Source organism: Eleutherodactylus coqui, chromosome 10, assembly GCF_035609145.1.
Source record: "Eleutherodactylus coqui strain aEleCoq1 chromosome 10, aEleCoq1.hap1, whole genome shotgun sequence".
In the NCBI taxonomy this organism is placed as follows: domain Eukaryota; kingdom Metazoa; phylum Chordata; class Amphibia; order Anura; family Eleutherodactylidae; genus Eleutherodactylus; species Eleutherodactylus coqui.
Genome location: NC_089846.1, coordinates 41,093,037 through 41,115,538, shown reverse-complemented (window position 1 = coordinate 41,115,538; position 22,502 = coordinate 41,093,037). Strand labels below are relative to the sequence as shown.

At 41.1% G+C, this 22,502-nt stretch overlaps 1 protein-coding gene across 1 annotated transcript in view; it reads left to right on the top strand.

Annotated features, from left to right (window-relative positions):
* BRINP1 (BMP/retinoic acid inducible neural specific 1) overlaps window positions 1–22,502 on the top strand; it is a 199,661-nt gene that overhangs the window by 107,867 nt on the left and 69,292 nt on the right. Inside the window, exon 3 of the mRNA XM_066579784.1 lies at window positions 10,815–11,005. Coding sequence (XP_066435881.1) covers window positions 10,815–11,005 — 191 coding nt within the window. The remainder of the gene's footprint in view (window positions 1–10,814; window positions 11,006–22,502) is intronic.

Here is a 22,502-nt window from a genome sequence, read left to right as displayed (position 1 = left end):
TATGGCATATGACCGCTGAGGCCAGTAAATGGCTGTAGTGGTAATAGGCATAAACAGCATGGCATCACTGCAGAACAAGTAATCAGAGACAAACAAGGACCACAGCAGCAGTGACAGAGCAATAGGGGACTGAAGAGGTATGTACCGCTTTTTTAAATCACATTTTCTATACTTTGCCAACTATTTTCTTAAATCCCTTTTAATATGTTATACAGCTTAGAGGCATAAGCTAAATAGCTTAGAAAACCTGTAGAGGGCCTGAAGAGTACCAATCTTTTTCATGCCAATTATATTATAGATTTGAGAATGGAAGAAATCCAGAGAAATAGTTAGTAGAAGGAAGGCAGCATTGGAGATTTTTTTTCTCTAATGCAAATCCAGCTGAAGTGTCAGTTATCAAATGCATTGTGACTACATTTTATAAAAAGTAAAAAAAAGTACAGTTATGGGCAAAATGTTTGAGACTGACACACATTTTGGTATTCTCAAAGTTTGCTGCTTCAGTTTTTATAGTGGCCTATTGCATTAACTCTAGATTGTTATGAGGAGTGATCAGATGAATTGCAATTAATTGCAAAGTCATTCTTTGCCATGGAAATTATTTTAATCACAAAAACCACATTTCCACTTAATTTCAGCCCTGCCACAAAATGACCTGCTAACATCATTTCAGTGATCTGCTCCTTAGCTTAGAATAAAGTGCTAATGTGGACAAGGCAGCTGATATCACTCTGTCATGCTGGTTGAAGAACAGACTGGTTGCTTTAAAATAGGGATGATGCTTGAAATCATTGTCTTCTTCTATTAACCATGGTTACCTCCAAGAAGACACATCCAGTCATCAAAGTGGCTTTACAGGCAAGGACATTGCTACTTGTAAGATTGCCCCTAAATCAACCATTTATCGGATCATCAATAACTCCAAGAAGAGGGAGATTCAATTGCGGTGATAAAGGCTGTAGGGCATTCTGACTGAAGTACGGGGATTGAATTGCAAAGGACTAAGATAATATTTTTTCTGGTGAAGCCCCCTTCATACTGCTTGGGACATCTAGAAGAATGATTGCCAGGATAAAAAGGTGAGTAATACCATGACCTCAGTGTCATGCCAACAGCAAAGCATCCTCAGACCATTCATGTGAGGGGTTGCTTCTCATCTAAGTGAGTGGGCTCACTCACAATTTTGCCATGAATTAAGAATGGTATCTAAACCTCCTCCAAGACCAACGTCTCCCAACGATCCAGGAGCAATTTGGCGATGAACAATGCTTTTTCCAGCATGCTGGAGCAACATGTCACAAGGCAAAAGTGAGAACTAAGTGTCTTGGTACACAAAACAATGACATTTTGGGTCTTTGGTCAGGAAACCCCCCAGATCTCAATTCCATTGAGAACCTGTGGTCAATCCTCAAGAAGTGGGTGGAAAAACAAAAATACAGAAATTGTGATAAACTCCAAGGATTGTTTAGGCAAGAATGGCTTGCTATCAGTCAGGATTTGATTTAGAAGTATATCCAGCATGCCAGGGCAAATTACGGAAGTCTTGAAAAAAAAATGTAAATATTGAGTCTTTGCCTAAACTTGATGTATTTGTTAATAAAACTTCAAAAACTCATAAAATGCTCATAATTCAGTATACCACAGAAACATCTGACTAAAAGAGCTAAAAACGCTGAAGCAGCAAACTTGGTGAAAACCTAAATTTGTGTCAGTCTCAAAACCTTTGGCCATGACTGTATGACATTTGCATATACAGCCATGCATTAGATACATTGTGGTAATGTCATAAATGGCTTCAATGGTTCTCAATAACAAATGATTATAAATATACCAGTAATTATAGGGGTGTAACTATAGGGGATGCAGTTGCACCAGGGCCCAGGAGCCTTAGGGGGCCCAGAAGGCCTCTCTTCTCTATATAGGGAGCCCAGTACTATGAATAAAGCATTATAGTTGGGGGCCCCGTTAGAGGTTTTGCATTGGAGCCCAAGAGCTTCTAGCTAAGCTATTGAATATAGCAATATGTTAGCTAAAGAACTATACAAAAAAACATATAGGGTGCAAAGAATGCTGAAAATGCTGAAAGCACTGGAAAAATAATAAACAGCAAAACAGTTCAGATGAATTCAGAAAGGAAAAAAAAAGGATTAACTTGTCACAAATCCACAGGAGGATTAATGTAGCCTCCACAGATGTTATGCAGCTTTTGTTCTTCAATAGTTATGAGAAAGGTTACCATAGAAACATGTAATCATACAAAACAAGGTAGTATGGAAGTAGCAACAAGTGTAATAGTCAGTGATGGATCACCTGTCTTCACAATGCAGTAGTAACCTAAGCGACCAATCCATTAGAGATGTTCAAATGAGAGATGTATTAGTGTTGATTTGATTACTATTCAGAACTTTGATTATTTAACACAAAATGTTCTTTATTCGGTTCTAAACTTCGCATATTAAAAATACATACTATTAAATATAAAACATATAGTAGGTAAAAGCCTTACAAACATCCTCCGTGTCCATTGGGCATTCATTCTCCTAGGAAAATGTTCTATGGGTGATGATTTTGGAAGTACATCCATGTTAATAGTCCTTCAACTTCAGATTTACTAATTTCTAGACATTTTCAATTCATAATGAATGTAGATAATGCAGGATAATACTTGTGATATTTATAAACTTTTGGCTTAATGGGTATTGGGACCTCAAAATCAATGTCCTCACTTGAATTGAAGGAGTATCCTGGTTTGCTACATTTAACCTAAGAAATGAGATGGCAGCTCAGCTTCTATAGAATGGTCATAAGATAAGTATCATGTTGCAAACTTCTTGACACAGGGTAGGTATTAATCAATTGTTGGCAGGTCTGTTCTTCTGACATGCTATTTTAACATGGAAGGCTGTATTCAAGAATCAAAGTTTTTTTTGTCAACAAGTACTATTCACCTTCCTAGACTAGGTAGACATCATAGGCATTAGTTGGTTCTTACATTCATGCAGGGCACAAGTATTACGACCTTTATGAGGATCACTAACATGTCATACCATGACATGATAGTGTCCATAATGGAAGAACATATATATATATAGCATCAATAAAGTGAGGGAGACTCCAAAAGGCAGAAATTCGAATGCTATCCCCAATCAACATTGGTTTGGAGGATCCTGCCCAGAAGCAGGGTGATTGTCCTGATAGGGACGGCTCCATTTCTCAAACCTAAGGAACCTAGCCTTTCCCTAGATGGAGGATAGGGAAAGACTTATGGCAGATGGAAATGCCAACAGGGCTAGAAAAAGGCACAGAATAGATAGGAGTCCACAACCACATCTGACACAATACAAAGGACATAATTCAGGTGTCCACATACCAACGGCCGGTAGGGATTCAGGAGTCCTTACACCAACATATGGAGGGAATTAAGGCAACCTCACACCAACAAATGGAGGAAATCCAACAATTGACAGAAGGAATTCAGGCAGGACATATGCCTCTGATGTCTGACCACCATGAGATGGAGGAAACTGACAGAACTAAACTAAGGCATCCAGCCACCCTTGAACAAGTGGAAACTGACAGAACAAGACTCAGGCATCCGACCACCATTGCATGAGTGAAACAAACAAGACAGAACTTAGACCAAACATAGATAACATGAGACAGATGTTTAAACAGCATGTATGTACACAACAGTATAACCGGCACCCATGTGGGGAAGGTTGAAATAAATACTAGTTATGGCTGATTGACCAGCTAGGAGAAAAACCTCCCTGTCGGTCAGTCAACAAACCACTGGGGATATTGAAGCAGAAAAGAGAAGAAGGGAATACTGGGGCATTTTCTACAGACAACACCCAAAGGAACCACTGTAATGACAGAAGACCCAGAGGAATCTCCGACAGATGACACTTAAAGGACTTTCAGCAGTGACAGGAAACCGGCAATCAAACGTGCCCAAGGTGCAGTCAGATGAACTCGGCTGATATAGAGATACTCCACAACACTAGTAGTGCTTGGAATAGTCTATCAAATGCATGCTCCTGATATATGCAAATGTATGCCTACACTTATGCTATTGTAAATGCAGCTGACACCTTCACCACTCAGATTATGAGATGCCAGTGGAGAATTAGTCACAGTCACACAACTTCAAATAGAAAACTCCAGAACACTCAACAATAGAATTGTAAGACCCATTGACACCACTATTTTAAACATTTACAGGAAATAACAAAAAAGTTTTTAAGAACAGATCATTTTTGATGGATTTGGTGTATCAGTTTTCAACCATTGGTATCCATTTCCAACGGATCTATTTTAGTCTATCCCATTAAAAGTAATGTATTCTGATGAAAATTTGACAAACGGAGACAAGCGGACAGTTGTAAATACAACGGACACCTATGAATCCGTTAATGGATGCGTTTGAAAAAAAATCAAACAGATATTACGACATGATGGCTAAACGAGGTATAAACTGGGCCATTGGCCAACAAAAACAGGACTTTTTAACAGAATGTAAAAATGTGGTGTATATATCAAATACATCCAGGCAGTTGGTAGCAAATATACAGTAGAGTCATCACATCCACCGTGTAACTCAGTTGCAGTCTTAATGATGGGACCGAAATGTCAGTTACTGAGTGGCTGTTGCATACAGCTGTATTGTAAAGTGTATTCAATGTTTTTCAATACAGTTGCGTCAAAGGTATATTGGTCCAGTATATGCTAAAAGGACAAGTTACTGGTATACATGGACCAATGAAAGAAAGTCACCATTATTTTTTAGCTTTTTCCTTGGAGCAATTTAATAGAGATGCACCTTAAATACACTGTATATTGCACTATGTATACTCTCAGCATGTAGTTCAGTATTGCATAGGTGCCGACTTAGCTGGTGATTCTGGAACACTCACTGATTTTGGATAGAGCACAACTGCGCACCCCTTAGCGCAACTTTTTTGTGTTATGAACAAGGCCTTTTTGCGAGCATTTCGGCATATTGTACTTGTACTGCCGCATGGCATGTACTTTTGTGCGCGTCAAACAAACACACTGATTGAAATGTGTTCTTTTTCCAGTGGAATTAAACAGTTTTTCACGCATCTCCTTGCATGTTCCGTGTGCATCTGTGCACCTTCTCCCATTGACTTCTATGGGGACTGTTTGTGCACAAATGCGCAGAAAGATAAAGCATGCTGTTTTTTTAAAAGCACGCTTATCTTTTTTTTGTGCGGTCAAAAATGCGTATGCTAAATACGCGCATGGGAATGAACCTATTGAAATCAATGGGTTCTATTCACTGCATATTCTACGCACAAATCCGTCTGTGTGAAGCTGCCATGTCAGATTGTATTAATAAATGGATTCAAGAATTGGCTATTATGCTATGAAAGTAGGCTGACAGTCACTTTTTCATAGTCCCTATAGCAATTACATAGTTTGCCTATACTGATCAGCCTTAATATTAATACCACTGACAGGTTAATTGAATACCATTGATTATCTTGTAACAATGGCAGCTGGATATATTAACAAAGCATGGGATATATTAGAGTGGAGCGGCAGTCGGTTATAGTGACGGGGGTCTGCTTTCTTCCTCTTTCTGTCCCCTGGCGTCCGCCCGGCAGATCGTACACCAACGGCCTCCACATGGCGTGATAAATGGGTGTTGTTGCTGAATATGTTTACTATTCCTACTAATTTGTTCGTGACGCCAGTGCTTTACAGCATGAAATGTAGTGGGTGATGACAATGATAAATAAATCACACCAAAACAGGGTTTAGTAAAAATAAACATAATTAATTATTGTTTTTCTTTTCGCTTTTGTGATGGAGATTATAGCAGAAATTATATTAGTGTACAAAATAGTCAATCCGCAGCAATTAAATGCTTTAAAAATCCACAAACTGGTGACCTAATTGTATGGGCTTCCCTTTGATAGCCTTGTAATTGTGCCTAGGTATGGCTTTGACTCCTGGTCTCCACATTAGTTTGTCTCCATGGTAGCTCTTAACAGAAATTTGGAGCCTTATCTCTCCCGATTGTGTGGAGGACTCTTCTAAACGGGCCTCCTGACGTAAACAGCCTCCCGGGAAATCCTGATAATGGATGGTGTACGGCAAGGGGGTTTTGGTGGTACTTATCCCTCTTCAGCGATCGCTTGCTCTCTTTCTCCCCAGGGATCAGCGCCATCACTCTGCTGTAGTAGGCCGTAACTCACCACATGGTCTGGTAACTCTCCTAATAGGTTCCTGACAGGAATCCGCAGAGCTCCAGACTCCTCCGATGTCCCGACAACTGCTTTCAATGCCACTAACCCTCTCCTCACTCTCCGACTACTGTTTCCCTATGACAACCTCTAGGTGTACGCTCCACTATACTGCTAGCTTTCACTAAAACTAACAGACTGCTACTATTCTAATGACACTCCATCATATACTGACACTGACTTCTACTCTGCTGCACACGCTGACAACTGGCTGTACACTCACTAACTGATCTATCTGACTATTTCTCATCTAACTATCTCTCTATTCTTATGCCGGCTCCTACACACTGTATTCACTACACTCTCTAGTACAGTTACTATCTTCCTCTCAGTCTAGCAACTTACTAGACTTACTGCTTGGACCATCTGCCTGGACCAACTGTCACCTCACAGCGTATGCAGGTTTTAAAATTTTTCTTATTCCCATGCACTGTTCTGGTGTATCCAGGCAATGGATGCGCTAATGACAGGCTTCCACGCTCCTGTCACCTCACGGCTTAATAGCCTATGAGGTTGCTCGGCTCATCTGTGCTGCTGTCCAATCAGCGCTGAATCTGCCAGCAACCAATGAGAATTAACTGGTCACGAGGCATATTTTTTAATAGCTTAGTTGCAGGGCAGGGTAATCAGTGGTTAACCCTTGCTTTCCCTGCTAAATTTAAATGCCAATAGGTAATGATAAAGGTGCTTTTGTATGACCCATTTATGGGCCTCTACAACAGGCAGCAAGTGAACAGTAATCTATCAAAGTTAAAGTGTTGGAAGTAGGAAAAATTGGCAAGTGCAAGGATCTGAGTGATTTTGACAAGGAAAAAATTGTGATGGCTACATGACATGGTGAGAGCATCTCCAAAATGTGGGGGGTTCTCAGTATTCAGTAGTTAATAGTTACCAAAAGTGGTCTAAGGAATGACAACCTGTGAAGCAGCGACAGGGTTATGGCTGTCCAAGGCACACTGATATGCATGGGGAGTGGAGACTAGTGATGATGAGCAATTAGTGGAAGAATCAATTCATGTTGAGATCAATCCGATTTCAACAAAGCCATCGTGAATCAGGATGACTGATTCCGACTCCCATTAAAGTCAAAGGAGGTAAATTTGTCTTCCGGAAGGTCCCCAATGCAGCCAAAGCTCCCCAAATTACATGGGAATATAGCCGCACATCTGGGGAATACTGTGCTTCCAAAAATTGGTAAAAACAGAGTAGATGGGTGTAAGGGTCACTCGTAGCACAGGATTGTCACTGAAAACAAAATAAGTCCCACGCAGAGTCTCTTAGATCAAATAATTGCACCAAGGCAGACAGCAGGTGTGCTGCTTGTTTTAAAACCAATGTCATAAATTTTCAAAGGACAAATTCTACCAGGTGAATGCAACCCTCAAGCACGGGTCTTCTCCAAAGAACAGTTGTAGAGCTACCAAAAACTATGCTATGTAAGATAGCAGGTGCGCTGCTTGTTTAAATAGCAATACTCTAGGAAACTGAGAAAAGTGTGAGCATAAATGGTGCAATAAAAACCAGATTCCTTTATTCCTCCAAAGCAATTAACAGCAGCAACGTTTCGACCATATCTGGTCTTTTTCAAGCTTGAGAAAGCTTGATTTTAAGCATGCGAATGTGATATTTTTCCCCATATTTTTCCACAGTACTATGAATAAAGCATTATAGTTGGGGGGCCCTGTTTCAGGTTTTACATTGGGGCCCAGGAGCTTCAAGTTACTCCTCTGCATTAAGGAGTTAAGAGAAGTTGAGGGGCCCCAGGATAAAGTTTTGCACCCAGGCCCATGAGCCTTTAGCTATGGCCCTGAAAGTATATGTTGCCCAACAAGATGTTTTCTTCTAACGCTAACAAAAAGGATTTTAAAATCTTATGCTTTATTAATTCTTCCACTACACATGTAGTGTATGCCATCAGCTGTTCCTCATGCAAATTACAATACATGGGATCAACCATAAGACCACTAAAAAACGTATAGCTGATTATATATATGATTCCTCTCATGTTGGTAGCCACAGAATTTTTAAATTTTTACAGCACTTTTTATATGTGCACTTGGGCAATCGCACATCATTTCAGGTTCTTGAGAGGGTTATCAAGCCTCATAGAGGTGGTGAATGGGAGGCAGATTGAAAAATAGAGAAGCTTTTCAAGATAGTCACCATTAGAGATGAGTGAACGTGATCGGCTCCGCCCCTTTTCGCCCGAACACCGAACTTTGCGAGCAATTCCGTGCTCGGGCGAAAAAAGTTCGGGGGTCGCCGTGGCAGCGCGGGGGGGTGCGGCGGGGAGTGGGGGGGAGAGGGAGAGAGAGAGGGCTCCCCCCTGTTCCCCGCTGCTGCCGCCCGCGCCGCCGCACCTCTCCCCGCCCCCCGGCGCCCCCCGAAGCTTTACACGCGGACACTGAAGTCCTCGGCAAAGCCGGTGTCCGGGAGCGTAAGTGTTCGTTAAGAACACGTTCGATCATCTCTAGTCACCATCCTCTAGGTTTGAATCACCATTTGGATTACTTTACATTTATTAATGCTTTGTTTTAGCTTGTTCTAGTAGACCACACTGTTGATTTAAGGTCATGTGCATCTGATTGATTATTCACCATGTGTGTAGAAGTACTTTGTTTTTAACCAAAGGCATGAGGTTGGGAATGACATTATGAGAAAGAGCCCGGTTTGTTAGGCTTGAAACATGTAAGAAGTGTTCCCCTTTTTTCCCATCTGCTTCTATGAGGATGTTTTTAAGGACACTATGATAAAAGTTTTGTTTTTAACTACATATAAGTGCTGGAAGAAATCTTGTGTTCTGGAATTCCTATTGTATGTTCACCTGTCAGTTTTTACTTGCCACCTGGAGTCATCACCTGGGACCTGCACAATGATCGAATTTGAAAAAAAATGTTATGTAAGTGGAACAGTGCATAGGAAATATAATGGAAAGATTTAAACTTCTCTTCCTTGAATCCCTTTCTAATTTTGACTACTAAATACTGAAAAGTACTGATCAAATTAGCAGTATCTGAATAAAGCTTTTATTTTCCCATTTACACATTCTACATTGACCCACCAAATATGTTGTATGGCTCCCCATACAACATATAACATCCCAGAACACCCACCCATCCCTTGCGTCCACCAAAAATAAACAATGGAGTACTAGATAAAGAGGATTGTTGAAAGCTAGACCAATGGGCATACAGTGATACGTTGAGTTAAGAGTTCCTCAGCTTGCAAGCTTTTTGACTTGAGAGCAGGCTCTCCCCCAAATTTTTGCTCTGATTTAAGAGCAAAAACTTGGGTAATAAGCCTTGCTCTCAATGGGGCCAGCGACCTTATTGAAAGCAACGGCCTGCCGGCAACCACTGCAGTGATTTTTGGGGAAGGGCTTTAAATATAAGCCCTTCCCTGAAAAATCATCCCTAGCTGTAGTAAAAAATATATACTCACCTGTCTGCCGCTGACGGGGCTCAGGCGCGTCTAGCCACCGCTTGTTCTCCCTGCACTGCTCTGAAGCTTTTCAGCAGGCAGGGATTTAAAATCCCCACCTGCTGAAAGGGCTGCGCTCTGCTATTCATTAAATTCAATGCACTGCCTGTAATTAGCTGAGCACTGTGACCAATCACAGGCAGCGCTCAGCTGTCATTCAATAAATAAATGAACTCCTGCCTGTCATTGACTGAGTGCTCAACCAATCATACGCAGCCCTTTCAGCAGGCGGGGATATTTAATCCTTCAGAGCAGTGCAGGGAGAACAAGCGGTGACTAGACGCGTCTGAGCCCCAGCAGCAGTATACAGATGAGTATATATATTTTTTATTTTTCACTACAGCTAGGGATGATTTTCAGGGAAGGGATTATATTTAAAGCCCTTCCCCAAAAATCACTGTGAGGGTGCCAGCGTCCTATTGCTTTCAATGGGGCAACGGAATCCTCATTGAAATCAATGCGAGAGCTTCGCGATCTGGGACAGATTAATGGTTTTTAGGTGATTTGAGTGTTTTGGGTTAAGAGCTCCATCACAGAATGAATTAAACTCTTAACCCAAGGTACCACTGTATATATAAGAGGTACTAGTGATAGCAGTGCTCGTCACTAATATTGTAAGCTTGTCTGTCGGGGGGGGGGGGGGGGTATTGTTTCTTGTTGCCGGCTGCTGTAGGGAGTCTTACAGGCAGTGCTGCGTGGGAAAAGTTATGCAAATTAGCTCTCCTGCAGAAGGAGGTGCCTATAGGTACCCTGTAAGTTAATGTTCCACTTATTAAAGAGCCTTGAAGCATGACTAGAGATATTAGCCATGCCAGATTCTCCTTCCATTTAACAATTAGAATCAATCTGGCCTGAAAGGTGTCCAAAATCAATACTAAAGTAAGTACAATGGCCTGAAAAGAATAATCATAAAGTAAGAGCTTCATATATTCAGAAAAATACTATTTTTAATAATTTGACAGACCTAGTTGCTCATGAGATTTCTCGTTGGCTGTGCCTTGCTGAATTCCCATAAATGATGCATTTTCTCACATGTTTATTATTATATGTTCTTTTTTAAAGGGAGTTTGCCCGCTGGAAGGTGAGAAACGTGGCAGTGGACCGTAAGGAACCTCTTAAAAGTATTTTGCCCTTGATGCCTGAATTCCAGCGAAGTTTGAGACTTCTTGGACGGAGGCCAAGTTCTCAACAAATTATAGAGACCATCATTAAGAAATACGGGACTCATCTTGTGGTCTCTGCCACGCTTGGAGGTAAAGTGCCTAATAGTTTTTGTTTGTAGTATGCATAGCTGGCTGTCAAAAAAAGTAGATATTTGCCATGTATTTATCACTATTAAGTCATTTATGGTAGGAGAACAACTCTGCTTTCAATTTTTTTTTCCCTGGTAAGGAAAATAAACATTGTACATAAAGAATGCGCTAACAAAAAATGTCAATGAAGATTTGGTTTGAGCTGAGTAGGTTTCAAGAGTTCTCACTGTTAGCAGTATTATGTGCATGCAAGGAGAAGGCAGAGCAGGGAGCCTGGGGGGATGCAGCTCTAGCTGCAGAATAGAAGGGGGCTTACCTATGCAACTTCTGCTATACAGCCCCAGTAGCATGCAGCAATAGTTAATAGTTGCTATTGACTGTGGTGTTGAGCACCTATAACATGCAAAGAATCTTGGAAACTTCAACTTGGGTGACCATAGTGAGAAATTACTGGAACATCGGGGTCTATTGAATAAACCTAATTATGACATATTACTTGGAACTCTAGAAATGCTGGGCAAGTATGTATTAGAATTCATAGATAGTGTGAATTGCCTGACATACAGTATAGCAACTGGACAAATAAAAGAGCCTTGTGTGGTACCGAGTGTTAAGGCAGCAGAAATGCAGTCCTAACTCTTGCTCATGACCTGAAGATTGTGAGTTCAATCCCCATGTGGTTGAGGTAGTTGGCTCAAGGTTCACTCATCCTTCTGAGGTTGGTGAAATGGTTACCCAGCTTGCTGGGAGCGTAATAAATTACCTAAAAGTGCTGTGAAGTGAGTTGGTGCTATACAAATAACAAGACTTATTTATTTTTTATAATAGTCAAGAGATGGAATACTCTGGCTTGCTGTTTTAGCAAAGTTAGTCCATTTCGAGGGCACCGGTAAATACACCAAAGATCTGCACTCCTGTACTTAACAGCCAAGTCTGTAACATCCACCTCACTCAACCACAACCACATTAGAGGCCATTGACTCCTCAAATGAACTTACACTAAATGAACCAACCCTAATTATAAATATGGTAAATATGTTCTTAGCAACTTCTGGACTAAATATAATAATAATCTCCTTTATTTATATAGTTCATGCATATTACACATCACTTTACACTACATGATATTCAGTTCTGTCCCCATTGGGCCTCACAATCTATAGTCAACTATCTGTGTGTTTTTGGAGTATAGGAAGAAACCCATGCAAACAGATGGAAAATATACAAGTTCCATGCAGATGTTGTCCTTGGTGGGGTTTGAACCTAGAACCCCAGCTCTGCAGGGGGAACACTGCAAACCACTTAGCCATCATGCTGCCCATATACTATATTTTCATGAAAACCTATATATAGATTCAGGCTGGATTCTTACCAAAGGTTCCAACGAAGTCACAAGGATAATAAAATAAAATAGTCCCAGCGAGCTCTCCTAAACTGTTGCTAAAGATTTTGAGCCAGTAATAACAAGAATTATACATGTTCTATAGACTGTTCCTTAAAGGGTTTGTGGCAAGTTATAAAGTTGTTTCTTATCCACAGGATAAGGATAATTTTATGATTGGTGGGGGTCTGACCGCTGGGACCTCCATCTATCCCAAAAACGAGGGTTTGGTTGGTCCCAGAGTGAATGGAGCTGATGTTGGACAGGCAAGCAGCTACTCTATTCACTTCCATGACCGCACCAGAGATTGCTGAAGAGCTTGAGCCAGTGTTGTCACAGTAGTCAATAGAGCCGCTGTGCACCTGCATGACTTTTGATCCATTCAGTTGAGAACTGACTGGACCCCAGTGCTTGGGATCGGTGGGGGTCTCATCAGTCGGAACCCCATCAATCATAAAGTTATCTCCTATCCTATGGATAAGGGATAACTTTATAACTTGCCACAACCCCTTTAAAAGAAAACATTAACAGAGGTTATAGCAATGAGGTAATGGTAAATTAAAGCATAGTTAAAGGGAAGTAAAGCATACTGCCGAGGCCCCAAGTATAACTTAATATTGGACTAAGACGTAAAGTATAACATTTCCAGACTTTGGAATCACATTTCAATTCCTAAATATACCCGTGCCCTTCCTTACCTTTCCTTTTGGCTCAATATATGCTGAGATGTAGAGTGAAATCACCAGCTTTGATGAAAAAAAACATGATTTTGCTATTTTCTGTTGCTTTGTGTCCCTTGTGTGACAAAAGTGCAGTACAAATGTTTACCATGTGAGAGATGTACAATGTTCACTATATTTCACTGTGTGGCCAACAATCAGTTGTGATGTACATTGTTGCCTGTAGAGATTTTTTGCTTGCATTTCACAATAAGTTATTGAATTTGAGAAATTGGAGTCCTTAGCTAGATGGAGGAGTCGGCCCCATCTTTATTAACTAACAATAGTCTGAGAACCTTGTCTGGTTGTTAAATGGCTTATCCAGGGAAATACTACTGATGACCTATCCTCAGAAAAACCTTTATGGCCCAAATTACCACCTAAACTCCAAATTGTTGCAGAGAGCACCCTTATAAAGGGGGGAGACCACTAGCGTAACTATAGAGGATGCAGGGGATGCAGTTGTACCTGGGCCCAGGAGCCTTATGGGGGCCCATAAGGCCTCTCTTCCTCATATAGTGAGTCCAGTACTATGAATAAAGCATTAAAGTTGGGGGCCCTGTTACAGGTTTTGCATTGAGGCCCAGGAGCTTCAAGTTACACCTCTGGGGGAGACCTCAACCTGGCGTTTGGCGCATTATTAGATTCTTCCTTGCTTCATTCTGCCCACTTCATTGCTTCCCTTAGAAGACTAAACAACCTAGAAGAACCTAGGACTTGCAGATGTTTCGCACCTCCTACAATCAGCGGACAAAAATTTTACCTTCTACTCTGTACTACATCATATATATCCTACAAAGGATTATTTATTTCTACCTAGACACCAGTTAAAGTGCTTTTACAACATTCAGTGCAAACAGGATAGCTAATGGTATAAAAAATTAAATAACTTCATCATACCCCCAGTCCAGCCCTACGAACCATTCCCCTATGGTCTGGTACCCATTGATACAGGAAGTGATGATATCCTGTGCTGTTGCAGCCAGGACCAAGGTGGAGGGGACTGGGTTGGCAGCGCATGCTACATGAGATGGTGAGTAATGGTTGTTCCATTTGATAATGTCATTACCTACCCTGTGGCACATTCCTTCTGAATGTCAGAAAACCCCTTTAAGAGTTTCTAATCCAATTACCCTGTCACCAACATCCTCCACAGCTCTTACTTTTTTTTGGTGGGAAAGTGCATTGTGGGTTCCTTGGAATTACATTATGAAAAGAGAGATCTGTCATCGGAGCACCTTTTTTGTATATTACAGTATGCAGGTGAGAGATCTCACATTGGAGGTCTCCTCTGCATACTGTGTTACATATACACAGAAGAAAACTGAGATGTTTGACCCCTGTCCTGCATATTGTGATATACATATATAGAAGAGAACTCCAACATCACAGCTCTCTTCTTCATAGTGTTAGAAACTTGTGTCAGATCTCGTTCAATAGTGGAGCTATGCAAATTTCAAAGTCGGACGAGGTCCAACACTGGATTGAAAAGGGATAAAGACCATGCTCCTGTATGTTTGACTTTTCTAGCCATCATTTACCCCCTAAGTCCTGGACCTAAAGACTAATTAAGACACTCCTTGACTAAAAGGAAGAAGTAGTCTCAGTACGGAGAGCATTGTCTGAGTTTTTTTGAGAGAAAACAACTCAATGTCTCATATCTGGTGTAATGGGAAGTATACAAAGCTTTTGTCCAAGGGGAATTCATTGTCCTTGGATTAAAACTCAAGAGACAATGCCACACAAAACTTCATTCCATCGTAGCCTAGATTGTCATCTTGGAATCCCTGGCAGTCTCAAGCCAAATGTATCTTTCAGAAGTAAGAAAACCGCTAAAAGACTTTCTGAACTTGAGATCAGCAAAGCTTTATCAGTCTTGGCAGTTGAAGTTTTATGCCCATGGAGACAGATTCTCTAAGCTGATGTCTACCTTTATCAAACAGAAATCAAAGCTTACCTACATATCTGAGATTAAAACTAAATCAAGCAATTTAGTAACTAATATAGAAGATATTACTTGGAAGGCTTTCTTATTCTACAATTCTCTATATAACCTTCCTATTGATTCCATGGCACAGAGCCTGACAGAACAATTCCTCGCCTCACTAAACCTTCCCACCCTCCCTATTGAAGATAAAACATCTGTTTTAGCTTGCTTTTCCTTGCAAGAGCTGTCAGCAACCCTGACAACAATCCCAAATGGTAAAAGCCCAGGACTCAACAGTTCAAAAATTGACGGACACTTTACTACCTAGATTCCTGCAGTTTAGTGCAATCTTCTCAAAGGCACTTAATTGGCTCCCCAGATTTTAGAAGCCTATGTTACTCTTATTCCTAGGGAGGCCAAGGGTGTGGAAGTTAAAGAGCTACTTTATTTCTTTCTTAAAGGCAACCCTGAAATGATGGGTTAAACTATTGGCCAATAGAATAAAAACCCTACTTCCAGCATTCATTGGCCCTGAACATGCAGGGTACTTGCTGGAAATTCCCTCTCTGCACTTATTTATTCATGCTAAGGGCTCAGTCACACGGGCGCATCGGCACCCGTACACCGGCGCCGATGCGCCCGTGTGACTGACACCAGCAGACGGACGTACCTGAAGATGGCCGTCTCTCTGCAGCGCCGGGAGGAAGAACATGTGACCGGCTCCATTGCCGGTCATGTGTTCAATGATCAGTGCTGGAGAGAGACGGCCGTCTTCAGGTACGGCCGTCTTCTAACTGTCAGTCACACGGGCGCATTGGCGCCGGTGTACGGGTGCTGATGCGCCTGTGTGACTGAGGCCTAACAGTGTAAACTCTTATACAAAAAATAAGCAAACTACACAGATTAAGGGCCACAAAGTGGGTGAATTCACCAATTTTACTGCAGCCTTCATTGATGACCTTCCAATATCACAAAACCTAAGGCCCCCTGTCCACAGGCGCTGCTCTGCCCGGGAGCAGAAGCCGCCGTCGAATCTCCGCCAGTCAGCCCTATCTGATAGATAGGCTGGCCGCGGAGAATCGGGGAAAATTTGCAGCATGCTCATGGACAGCAATGCTATAGAAAGCGTCAGCCAGCATGATTTGACTGTGGTTTACCGCCGGCGAATACACGTCCGTGGACAGGGGGCCTAAAGCTGTCCTTCTTTCAATACCTTTAATCTTCTAGACATTTGACACAATCTCTAACTTTAAATTTGACTAGAACAATTTTGAGATGATCAACATTTGTGTCTCAGAATCTGAGATAGACCTGTTAGGGTTAATACCCACTTTAAGTGGCCCAATAGTCCAATTAAATATATCTGGGAATTTTCTTCCCCAACAGCAACCAACTTCTTTTCTCATTAAACTAGCACTCCTACTGCACCTGCTCGAGTGTCGGGACTGTGGGTGTTTGGAAATGGCCCTGTCTTCTCTTTCCACCAAGGAACTCTAAAGACCAAGCAGAATATTGCATCTATGCAGATTAGTGTCATTTGGAAAGCCCTTACTACAGCAGAAAAAGATAGATGGCGTACAGAAAATCTCAGCCTTTATTGTAGGGATTCAGGGCACTATGTGGCTTATATGCTATTCAAAATATAACTGGCACAAATTATGCCAGGAAACTGTCTTACATGCTTTGTGCCGCATTGATTATTTGTTTTTAGACACTTTTGGTCAGTGTTTCCAACTAAATTGCATCAAAAATTGCACCAAATTGCTGTAAATTATGCCAAAATTTGGGTGCAATTTTTGTGTAAACTCAATCAACTTATAGCTGGTCTAAACTTAGACTAAGTAGTCTTAAAATTCGACAGATTTATCATTTAGCAAAGTTTGTGTGATAAATCTGGTGCATTTTATCTAACTTTTTGACATTATTAGTAAATAAAGGGCCAGTTACACACAAGGATAATCATTCAAAAGATAAGTTTTAAGTGATTGTTTTGCATAAACTGCTAATGGACACTAATGTCTATTAGCAGCTTATCACCTTCATTTGCATGTAAATGAGCCTCTAGGACCTGTATGCAGAGAACAGCAGGTGATCTGTTCTCTGCATTCAGCTCCATTGTTGTCCCACTGGGCTGCAAGCTGAATACAATGTAGTCAGTGCTCCTGTGGAGAATACAGCACCATGGACAGCAATCATAGCATGTGGTCTGTGTTTCTGTTATCTGCTCTCCAGCTGAAGGATGGATTTTATGCTCACCTAAAAATCATTGTTCAGTCGAAGAGTGAAAGATGGGAGCGTTTACACGCAACGATTATTGCTCAGATGATGGCTTTTGAGTGAATTTTGAGCAATAATCGTTGGGCTATGTTTGAACCCAAAACAACTGATCTGACTATGTGGACCCTTGACCCTTTTTTGGTCAAGGGTCCACATAGTCAGTTCTTTCCAAACTAGTTGGACTTCACTGCCTCTGTTAAATTGGCAAAACAACTGATCTGTTGAATTCAGAGATACATTTAATTCTTCCTTGCTTACAGTGTGAAGACAAGATGTTGGCAACAGAGTCTCACTTTATGGTACCATGCTAAAAACAATATGAGATTTCTTCTTCTGCTATGACGGATATCGGTGCTAGTAGAAATTTCATGGATATAACCTTTGCTCATGATAGCGTGATATTGCATTATTTACAAAGTTAGCACCTGTAGAGTTGGAAACGTATGATGGATCACTGCTATTATCAGGGCCTGTTACTCAGGAGACTGTGTAGCTTTGAGTACTCATCAACTGATCTTCAAGAAGTTATTAATTTTTTACTGATTCTCCAACATTTCCAGTTTTGGGAATTCTTTGGCTCCTTACTTGCAATTCATCCATTAACCTCCTACCAGTCATATGAAAAACCCTCCTGAAAATGCCTTTTTTATTGTAGATTTTTAATTTATGTCTCAAGCAAATATAGTTGGAGCATAACTCGGCTGCCTTAAATTCATCCTAACCCCTTAGTGATTTAACTAATTTTAGCTTTAAGGACCAGTAACACTTTTCTCCCTCTGTGTTCCAGAGATCATACCTTTTTTTATCATTAAATGAAGTTGACAGACTTCCTTTAATTCAGTCTAGTTGTATTAAACCATGTAATTTGTGGGACAGATTGTAGTTTTTATAGGACCTATTTATTTAGGGTACATTTCATAAATTGAATAACTTATTATTTTTTTGCAGGAAGGGGGGGGGGGGAAGCAAAAAATAAGGGAATTGTTATTGTCTTTTGGGATTTACTTTTAGGCCTAGTGCCCACGGCCGTGACGGGCTACGCAAGTGGAATACTGCAGCGGAGCCCGTCACGGGCATACCTCCGGATCCGCAGCCCGACATCCCACATGATGCTCCAGAGCGCATGTGCAGTAGAGCGCATGACGCGTTGGCAGTGTCATGTGATGCGCCGGCAGCGTCATGTGACACGCCCACAGCGTCACATGACGTGGCTGGCAGTAAGCGGGGAAGCGGTTTCACGCTATCTTCCGCTGTGCTTACAGCGGAAGATAGTGTGACGGATGGCTTCCATTGACTGCGATGGAAGCCATCCGCGTGTACGCCGGCGGCAAAATAGAACATGCCGCCGGTGAGTATGGTGGAATTCCGCACCATGAGAATTGTGCTATTAGATTCAATAGAACCCAATAGCTGCGGGACAACACCGTGGAAATCCACCCGTGGGAATTAACCCTTACAGTATGCGATATAAACAATATGAAAAATGTATTCTATTGCTTAGGATTACGAAAGTACCAAAGTTATATAGTTTTGCTTATGTTTCGTTACTTTTGCACAATAAAAGTACTTATTTTTACTATAGGGCTTCTTTCTGTGTTGTCGCATTCTGAGATATAGCATTTTTACTTTTCTACTTGCTTAGCTGTATGAAGGCTTGTTTGACTTCTAGTTTTAATTGGTACCATTTTGGGGTACAGACTATATGACTTTTTGATTACTTTATTTTACTGGGAGGCAAGATGAACAGAAAATGGCTATTCTGGTAATTTTTTGGGGGTGCTTAAAGTTAATTTTATATTATGAGTTAATATGGATGCAGATAACAATTTTGCATTGTCTTTTTACTGTTTTATTTATTTTTTAACTAATGGAACATTGTATAATATTAAAATGACTTAGGTGCTGTAGTCAACATTGACCGCGGTATCTGAGGGGTTAAGTAACTGAGTTGTAGAGTCAATAAAAAGCTTAATTAGGTGCAGAAGATTTATTAGATGAGCAAGTGCTCATCTAATCACTCCTTTTCTGAAAAATAAAACAACTCATGAGAGAACAATTAAGCAAGAGTGATACCATAGTCAAATATCCATGTCACCTGACCGCTGGGGTAATCAGGGACTTTTTGGATCAATTTATAATAGATGGATGAAGTCTCAATTTTTCAGACAATCTTGAGGATCCTTGCAAACATGTCTGCACTGTCCTTCATTGTCTTTGAGAACAATATTTATATATTAAACTTGAAATATATGAATCTGACAACAGACAACTATACAATTAATTGGATACATTGGATCTCCAAAGCAGGGGCGTAACTATAGAGGGTGCAGGGGATGCGGTTGCACCCGGGCCCAGGAGCCTTAGGGGGCCCATAAGGCCTCTCTTCTCCATATAGTGAGCCCAGTACTATGAATAAAGCATTATAGTTGGGGGCCCTGTTACAGGTTTTGCATTGGGGCCCAGAAACTTCAAGTTATGTCTCTGTGCAGCATGGTTTAAGTATGGGTACGGGTACAGATACAGATAGAGGGGGGGCCCCAGCTCACGTTTTACATCAGGGCCCCTGAGCCTTTACTTACTCCCCTGCTCCAAAGGGTTTAATCTGAGTATGTGTAATGTTCGAGCCCAGGCTGTTAGGTTCTTACTCCAGAGAGGAGTTAAGCAGCAGGTCTGCATCGGGCTAAGGTCTTACCTCTGGGGCAGGAAGCAAAGCCTGGAAGTCCTGCTTTTGAAAAATCCACACTCTGTTGGCAAGTGGGGGCTCATGTAATACCCCTCAGTCACATTTCTCATTCCTTGACTGGCCCAGCTCCATTAGGAACTCACTCTTGTTCCACATTTTCACTTCCTGAGGATAGTTTTTATTGAACATGGCAAGAACACAACAATTTCTCAGTCTCTTGGTTTCTAGGGTTGGGCAGTATGGCGTGGAGGGCAACCGGATTTACAGGAGGCACAGGGAAGCTAAAGAAAAATGCAATATAACAAGACCCGATCACTCTAATCTGGGGCGTTTCAACGATCTGAATGCTTGGCACTTCTCAGCACGAAAGCCCTTTATCTCAAATCAGGGAAGGGCACCAAAATGAAAACACTAAACTTGATATGCTGCTTGGCACAACCATGTCTTGTCTGCACATTAAACTGTGCCACTCTGGTATGGTGCATTCCCATTTCTGCCTCCGGTACCACTGGCATCCGTCTCCTTTTTAAGAAGCAGTTACAATGCAACTTGAATAAAAAAGTAAAGGGCATATAACATTTTTATCTCTCAAGGAGAGGGTGCAACGTTGCAACTTGCGACGTATGAACACTTATAAGATCAAGGCTGTTATTCAGTAGCCAACCCCAGCAAATGAAAAGGTTGTTACGAGGTTTATTGGTTTGGCAAGTTTCTAGAAGACTTCATTCGAAATTTCTCCAATTACTCAATTCACATAGAAGACTATATTTTTTACTTGGACACCAGAATCTCAGAATATTAAGTTAAAGACTCTCTTCCTATCAGCACCCCTATTAATTCACCCAAATCCAGAAATTCCATGTTGGCTTTTACTGTCAAGGTTGATGCATCTGGTTCTGTAGTAGAGGCAGCTTTGCCCGCGTTGGAAACTAGATCTTATTACACCCTTGCGTTTCTCGTCAAATGTCCTCATCTGTAGGAAACTATGATAATGGAAATAAAGAACTGCTGGCAATTAAAATGCATTTTTTGAGTGGAAAACTGGAAATATCTTTTTGGGGGATTCCTGATTCTGTAAAGGTACTTTCCCATCTGCACAGCAGATCCTACTTTCCTGTTCCATTCGGGAAGCAGGAAAAGAGAATCCTCGCGGGTAAACAGTTCTGTCTCTGGACGGAACCAAACAGCGCCAGGCGGACCCTTTGGACTATAATGGGGTCTGCCCATGTTCTGCTCAACTGCCCAACTTTTGGACAGAAGAAAAAGCCCTGCTTGCAGCGCTTTTTCTTCTGAGTATTTCAACTGCATCTATGACGGATCCTAAGTCCAGAGGTTCCGATGCAGATGTGAAATCACCCTATCTGTACTTACTAATCATAAAAAACTAAAATTCATGTATGACCCCAAAAGATTATCCTCCAGACAAGCAAGATCAAGTTTATTCTTTTCTCAATTTAATTTTGTGATTATATATTGACCTGGATCAAAAAATGATAAAGCTGCTGCTCTAACCAGGATGTTCTCTGAGCTTCCACAGAAAGACAAGTCTGACAGCACAATTGTATCTGAAAAGAACGTTGTAGGTGCTACTCATTCAAAACAATTCCTGAGATTACTTAATGATAGATAAGAGCAAGAGTCATTGTTTAATCTTCCTCTCAAAAAATGTCAATCTCTTCTTCAAAGATGGATTCTGGATGCCACTTCGATTCCGCATACCAGAAATAGCACAACTTGATGTTCTAAAATTGGTGCACAATTCTAAGGTGTCCGGACATTCAGGCATTAAAAAGATTTAGGAGCTTCTTTCCAGTTCCTTTTGGTAGCGAGCTTCAAGAAAGATGTTCAAAAATGTTTCTTTATGCTTGGTTGGCGCTCAAAATAAAATTCTATACTCTTTTCTTTTACGTTTGCTTCATCCAAACCCCATTTCATCTCACCCATGGGGATCAATTTCTATAGATTTCTATGGAGTTTGTGGTCATATCTACCTCCTTCCAAATGAACATACATTATCCAGGTTGCTGTAGGCAACAATTTAAAAAAGCTTCTTAGAAATTAGAAATCAATCCCTGTTTTTTTTTTATTTAGGGGATAAAGTGGATCTTTCCACAAAAAAAATCTTGGCCAGAAATAGATTTGGCCACCTCGAACTTCTGAAGGTGCATCCTGTTTTTACTTGCTCTGTCAATAGAAATTGCTCTCATATAGTGACAAGGCCACAATTTGTCCCCTTTATTAGAAGTGAAGGCTGGAATTGATTCCATAGGGACAGGAAGGTTCAGACCTGGCCCTCAAGCTGAGAGTAGGGTGCTGCATGCAGTGCTGACAATATAATGGGCAAGGACATAGTTCTCCAAATTGTTCCCTTACTACTTCAACTATGGAGTGTGATTCTGCTAAGATGGAGGTCTGGGGAGAAACAAAACTGTAACCTCCACTGTAAGAGTTAATGATGTTAAAGTGTCCTGTGATCAGTCCTAAACCAATTGAGTAGGATGCTGAGGTAC